Source organism: Anneissia japonica, unplaced genomic scaffold (assembly GCF_011630105.1).
Source record: "Anneissia japonica isolate Jap-2015-1 unplaced genomic scaffold, ASM1163010v1 scaffold1302_len1884557_cov193, whole genome shotgun sequence".
Lineage (NCBI taxonomy): Eukaryota > Metazoa > Echinodermata > Crinoidea > Comatulida > Comatulidae > Anneissia > Anneissia japonica.
Window position 1 is genome coordinate 168,316 of NW_022736804.1, and position 12,795 is coordinate 181,110.

Below are 12,795 nucleotides of genomic sequence, written 5' to 3' on the forward strand. Positions count from 1 at the left end.
ATATAATATATATATATATATATATATACATATATATAGGCCTATGTAGTATGTATGTATGTATGTATGTATATATATATATATATATATATATGGGTGTGTGTATATACAAATATATATATACATATATAACATTAGATTTTATTAAATACATAATATATATAATAAATATATTATGTGAACAATCTGAAAAATCAATTAAAATATTGAATTACTCAATTCAAAACTGTATTAAATTTCATAGATTTACAGATGTTTTACTAGGAACATCCTTGACTACCAGCCAGTTAAGTGTCTATGTAATTAATATACGCACAGTATTATTTATGTGTCTGTAGGTAAATATTTTCAATTAACAGCTAGTAACTTTAATATTCTGTCCTACAAAGTATGTATGTTTAACAAATGGTAAAACCATACCGTTGTTTAATAATGTGTTTTTGTCTTTATTTAATTAACTTTTCAAATTTACATTAGAAAACTGGTTTCTCTTTTGTTGTACAAAGCACAAACAGATCAGATTTCAAAATGTGTGAATGTGTAATGTGGAACAAATGTTTGAATTATTGTGGATGGCTGTAAATGTGAACATCTAAGATTGCATGATTAAAAATTAAAAATTTGGTTTATGATTTATTCATTTAAATATCAATGAATAACAAGAATAATGATAACAATACCTTTTGGGGCTTAAACCGGGCACTTATTGTCAGCCTACGCGGTTCTATGGAGAATGCAATGCCACAACATGCACCAATGGATCGTTTTTAACGACGATCCGTTCAAAATGCCACCAAAGATCAGTAGGACGCATTGTCATCTAGCACTTACGGGGACAGTACAGAGTTCTAGTTTTTATTTTGTTACTTTATAAATGTATTTATTGCTTATTTATCTTCATATCTTTTTTTTAGGTTGCAGGGTGGCATTGGTAAGGGATTTGACCCTGGTATGACATCTCCCGAGTTTGAGACCAATCAATCAATGCCTTCTTGCTTCTGTCCTTGGGTGAGACAATTTAGTATTATTACCTCGTCCTTCAGATGGACCATTAAGCTGTTGCTCTCTTGTGCATAATAGTTCATATGAACAGGGAATAACTTAGTGCACTATTTGGCAGAATAGTGAATTGTCTTCCAGGGTATTAGCCAAATAACTGACGCTGCCCCTGGCTTCTTTGGGCCCACAGCGGGGCTAATTGAAATTTGTTAATTGATGTGTATTAAAGGACCATATATAGTATACCTGTATATTTTTATTTAATTCATTATCATTTGTATTTTCACGGTGAAGAAAGGAAAGAGAATATTGATTGATTGATTGATTGATTGGTCGATCAAGTTTTGAGGCTCATAAATATTCTTTATTAAAATTCAACTTAAGGCACAAGGGCCAAGAATATGCTAGGCAGCGAACTCAATCACTTTTCACTTCGTAAAGAAAAAATCTTTTTTCCGTGACAGGACAGGAGTTGAACCCAGAACCATGAGATTTAAAAACAAGCAATTTTAATGACCAAGCCAACTGAACTCAATTCACCTCCACTCCATTTCCCACCGTTGTCATTCTTTGTGAAGGTTAATGTATTCTAATGCATCAAGACAAATATATGAAATACTGTAAAATGAATTATTAATTTTTCTCCTCTTGTATCATTCTTCTTTCTCTTTCCTCCCCACCTTCTCTCAAAATTCCATATCCCATTTCCCCCACTTGTACACCAATACCAGTCTCTGAATGTGAATTACCCTTTCTTTCCCCCATTTCCTTCCCTTATTTTAATTATCTGTTAAACTCTTGAACTTGGGAATAAGACAGAAGATTTCCAAAAGTGAGTGACATTAAAATTCATAATTTATTCAAACCGTATATATTAACTCATCGTAGTCAGGATTCTGTACAATTATTTTTTTACGGGGTTGCTAAGTCATCACAATCACAGCACTACTTTATAAATTAACAGAAAACACTAATAATTACTCAATAATTAATAATGACTATAATAACAACCTTTGGTTTTCTGAGCATATTCAAACTGGACGTATATACCAAGTTATTATTAGGTTTTTTTTATCATTATTGTTTATTACTTTGCACTATTTTTAAATCACTGTGCACAATATTCTTAAGAATACCTCAATAATATATTGCAAAAAGATAAGTACTTTAGATTAACCACTGTCATATTTTACCCACAGTGCTTTTCTCATGAGAATCTCCCAATCACACGAGAGCTTTCAACAACCTTTAAAAAATATCCCAAATTAGAAAAGATATTGTATGCAGAATTCTGGACAGAAATAAAAGAATATTCAAGAACAGAAAGCTCTGTTGTAAAGTCATCATTGTTTGACACTTTCTAATAAGACCCAATAAAAAAAAAAAAAGAAAAAAGAATACACATGTTTCACATTTTTGAATTCTTTTCTCCCTTTTTTTTTCTTAACAAAAATAATGATTACAACAAACACAGACAGAACATATTTAGGGCTATTTCAGGCCTAGCCACACTCAAATTGCTTTTGATGATGGTAGCCTTTCTGTTGGCTTTTCTGGAGCATTTTTTTTAAAGTAAAAAGAACGAAGGCGGCCTAAATATTGTTTAAAATACGGGATAGGACAAGAAACGTGTAATTTTTTTTATTTGGCTGTCGGACAGTTTTAGCACACTTGGATGTTCACTATATGGATGGAATTACAGCTCACTAGAGACGCTCATAAAAGTTAAAAATTATTTTCTTTTACTAGTCCTTAGCTCCTCAGTAAATTGAAAGAGTCGAACACATATCTCTACTCATTCACAATAAATTCATATTAAAAATGTCTAATGAAAAAAAAAATTTATATCACAAAATTCTGCGATACTTAATACAAAATATGTTTGAAAATTGTTTTTCTCTCTTTTCATCGTGGTTCCTGTTAGATATGAATAAAATCAGCCTTGTCAGTTACAGCCTCTTCACTAATATTTTACAAGTATAAATTGCACTGCAAACAAATCCAATCGAAACCAAAGGCACTGCCATATATAGGCTTCACAAACAATCAAGGAGGAACCACGAAAACCAACCAAAATTATTTCAGTTTTTGTTGGTTTATCCACGGGCCTAATATAGCAGCTATAAAAATTCAAATTTTAGTGTGAACTTTCATAGAGAATATTTATTTTGTTATAATAATATTTTCATAATACAAACTAGACATTGTATTGTTAAAACCTTTCCTTATTACACTGTTTGATAGAAGTAAACATACTTAGTTGTAAGGTACAAGTATACCCATATCAGTTATGAATTCAATCTTTTAACTAATTATTTATTCACAGCTGCTATTGAGAGAAATTCATTAAAAACCCCTGTTACTCCTTAATTTCAGAATAACAATAAATTATACAGTGTTTTCCTACAAACCCTGTAGAAAACACCAAATGGAGATAGACCCCCCCCCCCAGCAATATATAACAATTTAACCTTGAGAGCTTTTGAAGTCCACTTTGTGTTTAAACCCTGGCGAATACTTGAGTAAATATATACAGTATTGCACAAACACACACACAAAAACATCAAGTTCTAGAAAGTCAAATGCTGCCTCTTGAAAAATCTAGGTATTTTTTTATACATTATCTTCTCTCTTTTACATTTTATTGACACCACTTAAATACATTTTTAAAACAAACTATTTCACACGATAGATTAGAGGACAAACATTTAAAGTGATGCATGATATGCCTTTTAAGAAGTAGTCAGACGAAACCAAAAAAAAAATAAAAATAACATATAGGCAGATCACTGGAATGCAATGTGTAAGAAGAAACAAAATAATTTCAGGTAGAAAATAAAAGCACACACAAGAAAGAAATTATATTCTAGGAATGGAACAAAGTAAAAGGAATAAACTTTAGATGCTCATGCTTGGCATAAACATCAAAATAAAAAACAAACTATTAATTTTAAAAAGTACTGAAAGGAAATCTATTTACAGGAAAAATTTCACACAAAATTATTTTACACCGTCTTTCTAAGTAAGTGTACAGACCCTTTTCTCCAAAAACTTCACTGATAGAACTACTATTTAAAAAAAAACAAAAAAAAACACTACATGTATATTTTTACAATTTTGGAATGATGAAACTACTAAGAAAATAAGAAAAACAAAGGTTGACAATTTGGTAATGACCATGTTTCTTAAGCAGTTGGCAAATTGATTCGAATCAGTTATTGCAATTTCAAATGCCACCTCTGGCACTAAGTGACTCTATATAAAATCATGATTCGGTCATCTGGTGATATAACAATTGCTACCATTAAACAAATTCTCATTTGTTTTATTACCACCTTTGGGGTGAAATGCCAAGTATCTATTACAGTTAAGTGATATATATACCTAACAAGCTTGGAAATTATTACAAGGTAGAGAAAAGACTTCAACACAATCTGATCCCTACTACATATATACTTGCAAATTTTTTAAACAAGCACATTTTTCTACTTATTTTCCTCAATTAAATTCCCCCTACATGTAAAAGTCAATATTCATAACACCCTGTTTTTATATTCTCATGAATTCGATTCTTAACATTTCATATTATGACAACCCAAGACCAAATTGCTATTCAGCTATACCACAGCATAACAATAAACACTATATTTTTGGTTTTTCTAGCATAATATATTGTGACCACTGAGAAAATTGTCACATGGCAACCGAATGTAATGAAGGCAGTTATTTGAATTTCTTAAAACCCATGCACATATTAAGTACCCTACAAAGTGTATTCTGTAACCACTCGCTAAGAAAATAATGAATCCATATACAAAAGAAATGAATAAACATCATGATATCTACTAAGTACAGAAAAGAACTGGTGAGGTAATACAGAATAGGAATGAAAACAGGATGGAATGTATTTGTTATTGCAGCAAAATTTCATTTAAAATTAAGAAAATCATTTTTGGTCCACGTTGAGAATATTAATCAATAGGCCTGTAAAATAAATTAATTTTTTTTTTATATCATAAATAATGTTTGGGATTTTTTTTTATTCTTTAAAAGTAAAAGCCTATTGAAAAAAATGTATTAATACATATTTATTTGGTATCCAAACAATATTTGAATGATGTAAATTAAAAATAGTTGTGAAATTTTAAAGCATAGCATCACAGTATGGTCGGCATTGCATTCTTTGCAAGCCTTTTACCTATAATTATATTCGTGAATGTTGTGAATTTCAGTAGAATCATGATTCAGTTGCAGCTGGGCAGTCTCACGCCTAACAATACCGCAGGAAAATTGTGTGACGCAAAACAAACAAGCGTTGTTCGTTGAATGCAATACGTTGTGACACACAAGTGAATCAAGCATTCACAGTATAGTTAGCTACGCTAACATCCAAATAAAAAATTTCCATCATTAAAATACTTAGGTATAAATTTTCAAGATTCATGAACTCATAACGATCATGATTTTAAAATTCATCTTTTGAATTGATAATAATCAAAGAATTGACTTTCTAAAATTTCCATTAATGTTTTTACCCTCCAAACATGTTCACCAGTTTTCTAATTTTAATATGTCTTCTTGCATTGAATAAATACAATTATATGTTATTGATGGTCGGATAGATTAAATTTAACAGATATTATTTAAACAGTTAAAAAAAAATTCTATAAAAACTACAAGAAAAATATCTATAAAATATATTAAAAAATTAAACCCCAGATAAAAATATGAAAAGAGGGGTAGAAAAATGGGACGAAAATACTGATTTTTAGGATAATATAACTGCACAATTTCAGAAACAAATCCAAGAGACAAGTTTCAAAGCGAATTAACATTACTTCATTATTGCTGGATTGTGTTGTGTTGCTACTTAACACCACAACCTAAACTATACTCCAAGTAAAACAATATTGGTTTATATTTTTAAAACACTGATGAATCGACGCTCTACAAAAGGATGAAAACACAAACCGTGTACTAGAAATTTGCATATTTATGTTATCATTAAACCGTAAGAGATTGTATACCACTGGATGTTATGTTTACTTTGAATTAAGCTAAACAGTTGTCATCACTCCTCATTGTCTCTACAAGTTGATGCAGGAATATTATTCAAGAATATTTCACTTAAATTAAGCATAAAAACAAATATCTTTTTAAAAATCTGGGTTAATGAACCCAATAAGAATAACATTTAATTCAGGTAAGTCATTGCTACAAAATCAGCATATCCTATACATTAATAATTTTATCTACTTTTCAGAAAGAATTATACGGAAATTTACAGATCAGCAATATATACATTTTAACATAGAAAGACTGTAATTAATATTTGGTTTTCATAAGAAACAGCCTTGTTTGGCCCGATAGTAAACTTATCTAGGATACTCCCCGTTTTTTTGTCCGACAAACAAGCGGATTGTAATTTTTCGAATTGTTCTTACAAGTGTTTATGTTCTCATGAACTCAATTCTGGTTTTATTGGGAGGAATTCGGACTTGATAGGTAACGGCGTGATTGTCGTCGTGTTGCCAGTGGTGTTGTTACTCGTTGATAGTAAGTTGCTGTTGTTATTCATCATGCCATTGCCGTTAACATCATCCACCCACTTGTCAAGCGACCGTCTCCTTGCATTCATGAAAAAGTTACTGACTGTGTTAAGTTCAAGACCAAGTTGACTGGCAATCTGCATCTGTAACTCCTTAGATGGGCGCTTTGTCTCCTTGAAAATTGCGTGCAGCGTGCGTCGCTGAATGTCCGTGAACACTAGTCGTGGTTTCTTAATCATATTGGTCGGAACTTGATTCTTGGCATCGTCTTCTTTCTTCTTGCAAGCTGTGATATAAAAAATGAGAAAAGAATTAGAAAATATGATAATGTGGACTTTCATTTATCAATGTCCAAGACAGGATGGTGTTTTACGATCTGAGTAATGTTTGATTAGTTTCATACAAATATAACCAAGAATATTTAGAATAGTAATGCGTGGAAACGCAAGTGCATAGAGGAAGTTATGGTAATAGAAAATTAATATAATTCTATGAACTGGATTGTGGCAGTGCCAAGGTGAAACAACTGCTGTGTGTATGCCATGTTTGTTTTGCAAGATGAACAAAATATTAATATAAATGAATGCTTTGTCAACATTTCTATAGCTATTATATTTGCTTTATATATGATTCAGAATTATATTATACCATTGCATCTGCTTATTATACATATAATTATATAATATATAATGTATATTATATACATTTTTATATAGTATAATTATATCTATAGCCTAGTAAATATGTACATATCCAAAATTTGTTTGTATCCAATAATACATATTTATTTATGAATTTAAACAGATGCATACCCTCATGTTACTCCTACTGTATTTAACACATGTTTTATGCTTCATAAACTGATGGAAAGAACTAAAATGCGGAAAAATGCTGCAAAACAAACTACTAAATGTTTTGTTACGCCTGACAAATTCTGTATTAAAACACACCATAACAATTATAAGCACTCGTCAGACATAAAATTTGACAATGAGATCAAGAAATGCTAACACAATGTCCACGTAAACGAACGTTCACTTAGTACTGATGCAAAAAAACGGCGTTGGCTTTCTACACCTGGATGTCGGAGGCAAAACAAAGGGCAGACCATTGAAACGGCAAAATGAATAATTGCACAGTCAGGAAAACTCCCTTTCTATTGTTCTCTTGTTACTGATAACAAACGCTTTTCTTGTGTCTTTGTGACTTGTGCTCATGCACAACCTTTTATTCTTTAAATATTTTCCCAACGCCATCTATACTGAACCGCAAAAAATTGATGACAACCCATCTGAAAACAAAAATTCCAAACTCACACACTGGCCAGCTGGGTTTGTAGAGGCCAAAATAGATGCGGGCAAACACACCATTCAAAAATGGGTATCATGATATAAACAGCAGAAATATTGTCACTGAAAAATAATCTCATACCTTGAACGCTGTAATTTCCTAGAACATTAATCAGTAAGACCGTCATAGAAAGCACACTTTAAATTGTTTCTAGGCTCTCTATTGAGGAGGCATTATGCATCATAGGTGAAGTTATAGTATAGGTTGACATTTAAGTGCAAGTACATTAATAATTCCCAAACAGAATCTTAAGACTCGTTGAAAATGTTGATGCTTTGTGTATATATATATATATATATATATGTATCTGCCTGTTTTTGCTAATTAGCATTTTAGTACGTATTTAAAATAGACAATGCTTTATATGCCCTGATGTTGCATCCAGCAGACAGCTGGTGGACACTCATAACTGTTTTTAACTTTATCCAATTATACAATTGAGATATTGTCGACGGGCCGATGCATTATGTAGTTGAGTGGGTGATGGTATACAGTGCAGCACTTACTCTCTGCGCCATTAGAGCTAATCCAATAAGTCCTAAAAGAAAACCTAGTAATCAGGAATAATTAATACTATCTTCGTTAACAGTAACTTTAGCATCACTAGATTAACATTGCTGACTTAATTTCCTGCAACCTCTTTTTTTAATATTTCTTTTGAAAGTGCTATAACCTAATATTTGTTTTATTCATATATTTATATGAGTGGTACAACATATTAATAAGAATTGATGACTGCTAATAAATATTCATGTTTATTGTGTGTATGTTGTGACAATAAGATACTGTTAAAAGTACACATAGAGCTTTTGTTCCTTTTAGTCAAGAGAATATTTATCATATAATTCTAATTCTCTGTCTGGATTATTGTTCTTTAGTCTCAAGCATAATTGTATTTATGAAAATTTGTAAAAATTGACAAGCTGACTTAGATGCTCCTTAATATATAAAACATAATGTATGTTACTTATTAGTGACCTATTATATAATTCTTTGGATTATTGTTGTTTTTATATAGTCTAGAGCATAATTGTATTACAAAAATTTGCTCAAAATTGACAAGCAGACATCAGTGTACCTTCATATATAATAACATAATTTTTTCTTTACATATTAGTGATCTGTTATATAATTCTAATTCTCTGTCTGAATTATTATTATATTCTTCGGATTAAATCAGCAACATTAAAATTTCTGATATATACTAAAATATCTAAACATTATTTTCTTGATGATAATATTTCAAATACTATAGAGTACTACAGTGTTACATGGTGTATTTGTAAGTTTAAATTTTAATATAATTATGAAGACTTTTCTTTAAAAAAAACCCAACAATATAATAATATGGTTGCATACATCACAAAGAAACCTGTAGAAAGACAAACACAATTCTTGGTGCCATTAACACTAATTTATATCTGTCCTTGTAAATCATTGTCTTCAAATTTTTGTAATCTATTGTATAGTAGGTTTTTTTTTTAAATATTTTATTTAAATAAAGGAAGTTTACAGAAGTTGGTGGTTTGACAGAAGTTTGTTATCATTACATTTGGTGTTGACAATTGCATGAAGTAGACAGAAGCAGTTTGATTATAACCCGATCTTTGTACTGCTACAGGGCTAGAGTAAGGATCACATCAAGAGAGAAGGCCTTATTGATCGTTTAATGGAACGAGTTTTCCGTGCACACTTCGCTAATGGAATAAGAGCTGGTGTTATTTTCATACCACTGCGCGATTTGCAAACTTTTGATTGAACTGTCGTAGTTGCATTTTTTCCTGGACAAAAAACCGGGAGAAAATTTTACGATTTGTCGTCAGTCGGGGACGCATCAAACAAGGAACCGACCACATTGGTGGTGAGCTTGCTGTGGTGTATTCCCATCTCATCAAACAAAGATTATTTGATTAACAGGAGAAGGACAGAAGTCGAGGCACACACAGGCCGATCAAACTATGTGTGAAAAAAATAATGACTGCCTGTGGCAAATGAATCTAATGCACTTTTCTGTACCATGGCATAGATAAATACCTATAAATAAACAGTCTTAGGCTCATGGATGTATAAATATCATCTCTATAAGAGGCTGTAGATTTCTATGTTATTTCAGCCGCAATGGGGAAGTTTTAATATTATTTCAGCTACAGTTTTATGAGATGTACACTCACAAAACATGCAATTACACTACCACCATAATAGATAAATAATAGAGGGTTTTTTTTCCATTGTCCTAATTAAAAGCTAGGTTAGGTTAAAGTATATTGTGGCAATTATTACATATTTACATGCGAGCAAACACGTAAAACAAACACAAGGCAGTGGCATTCATGCGCCTTACAATTCCAGCTAGCTTATTGTCCCCGATAAGTCAAGGTATATTGCTGTTAAACAATAAGGACAATGGGTGGTCATTAATTTTTCACAGCAGACCACATACTTCATTACCCAAGTTACGATATTGATGAAACAAAGAGCCCACCAGAATCTTTTGCTCTGAGCAACCAGCCCTTTCAGGGTAAAACGTAGCATGCAAAGACAATGCGAACAAATATTAAGGTTGGCATATTCTGTAATAACGGTGTAAAACACTAAGTATCTATAGATTTAAATGGGCCCACCCAACAGCTTCGGGGCTTGCTTGAAATTTATCTTCACTCACGCCGTCAGTACATGAAAAGAGCACTGAAATTCAACACTGAGGTTCTTAAAGAACACGGCGAAACACAAACCACAACAAAAGTAATATCGCCAAACAAAACATGAGCAATATTCTGAGTCGTGGGTCTAAGAAAACAATGAATATGAAATATTGTTCTAAGACACTTAATCAAAATAGCTCTAGGGTTGGTTTTTTTTTTCTCAAATTCCTAATTTAAAAATCAAAATATCAGAAATGCAATTACAAATAACAAAAAAGACAAATTTGAATTTTGATAAACTTAATGAAGATTACATCACTAGCAGACATTTCAAGAACACACGATTTCCATGCATTTATTAGAATTTCAAATTTATTCAAACTACTTCTCCAGATGATGATTTTTCAAAAACATTAAAAATAAATTTAATCATGATAATAATTCTCGAAATAGCAGACTCTGAATTTCTGTTGGCGCATCATCAATAGTTAATGTCAACGACATGCATGTACTCCCTCACCCTTAAAAACGGAAGTTCTTTTTTTTTTTCTCCTGTCTCGTGCGCATTCATGCTTTAATTACGCAGGAAATGGAGGTTCTTCGTAAATATTAAATATCTTTTTGCTTGATCTTAATCTGTACAAAAATAATTTTACTGACAAATATTTTATGATGCTGCTAAGTAGATAATGATGCATCAAAAAATTTTACTTTATGCTGAATACTGTTTGTATTCTTCTAAATATCAAAATTAAGAGAAAAGGGGAAAAAAAAACATATTATGGGATAGGGCCTTCATGGAACTTTAGTAACATGACTCCCAAGACAGACAATTTTTTTTTAATTATTATTGTTTCTAATATTTAATTTGAAATAGAATTCAGGAAAGAAATTGAGTTTGGGTAAAAATCTAATCTATAATTTTATGGTTTAATATAAATCTGAAGTATATAAATAATGTAATTTTTATATAAAAATAGATAAATAATGTATAAGCTAATATACAATGTTTTTATATTATATTTTCAGTATTAATACTATCATTGGTGAAATATACACACACATTAATATATAAAACACTATAAATATAAAAAGGATTATTCAATAACAAGTAATAAATGTACAATATTTAAAATAAAATAGATAACTAAAGTAATAAATATAAAATATGAGTGATATGAAATTACTATGAAAAATCATGTACACAACTATGACATGTAATTTCGACAAACTCCGAAACGAAAAATAATTGTATTAGAATGATGGTTTTAAAATTATAATTGGCATGAATTGATTGAAAATGGAATGAATTAGGAATTTTAACTTGTTTAAATAATTGCCGTCGTCGCAAATTTGCCTGCATCGTGCACTCTTGTCATCTTATAGCTTATTGTGATTTATGATGCTAATGAAAATGATTAATATAAATCAAATAAAAACAAAAGTGTTACATTACCAGAATGTATAATGATTTATAAGCTTAAATGTATTGAAATATTTTAGCCTGAAGAAACCAACTCTGAATTAATTTTGCTTCATGGGGGAATTTAGTAAATAATTTCAAATGGTTCTTTTAAAATAACTTATGTAGGACTTAACAGAGCTTGTACTAGTTTTAAAATGTTTGAGTTATGTTTATTAATTTATAATTATTACATTATGACTACTACTATATTCATGATTATCATCATCAAATTACAATAAAACACTATTATTTTTTTTGACAATAAATTAATACCAAAAATATAAATAGTACAATTACAAAATTATAATAGATCATGATCATTATAAAAATATAATATATAATAATCATTTTTATCATATTAATAATAATTACAGTATAATAATAATAATAATTAATATATGTTCTATTTATAGCATTTATTGCTTTGTCTCTTGCTTTAAGTACAAAAAAATTCCTATAAAATCTTCTTCCTATATTAATTCTGTGTAAGCAACTTGCTGTCGTTTAATCATCATTTATTCAAAGTCAAATGCAGTCTTGATTTATCTATTGAAGCATATCACCTTTTAAATATCTAATCATCATTCCCAGATGAGACAGTAAATAACTTTGAAGTCAAAACCTTTCTTATAACTAAGCACTAGACGTCCATGTGATGGGATAGCTTATCAATTGATCTTGAATTTAATCGAAAGCGCGTATTTGTTGCGATTGATTTGCACAGTTTAAGATTGTTGGAATTGTTAACAGAAGGAGTGTTAAAGAGTTACAATTAACCACACTGATCCCC

At 30.3% G+C, this 12,795-nt stretch overlaps 1 protein-coding gene across 2 annotated transcripts in view; it reads right to left on the reverse strand.

The window, feature by feature from the left end:
- Positions 1-1,832: 1,832 nt before the first annotated feature.
- LOC117116910 (hepatocyte nuclear factor 6-like) overlaps positions 1,833-12,795 on the reverse strand; it is a 34,900-nt gene continuing 23,937 nt past the window's right edge. For both annotated transcript variants that reach the window (XM_033261044.1, XM_033261042.1), the window contains one exon: positions 1,833-6,834. In XM_033261044.1, the coding sequence (XP_033116935.1) occupies positions 6,458-6,834 (377 nt within the window). In that variant the 3' untranslated portion in view covers positions 1,833-6,457. The remainder of the gene's footprint in view (positions 6,835-12,795) is intronic.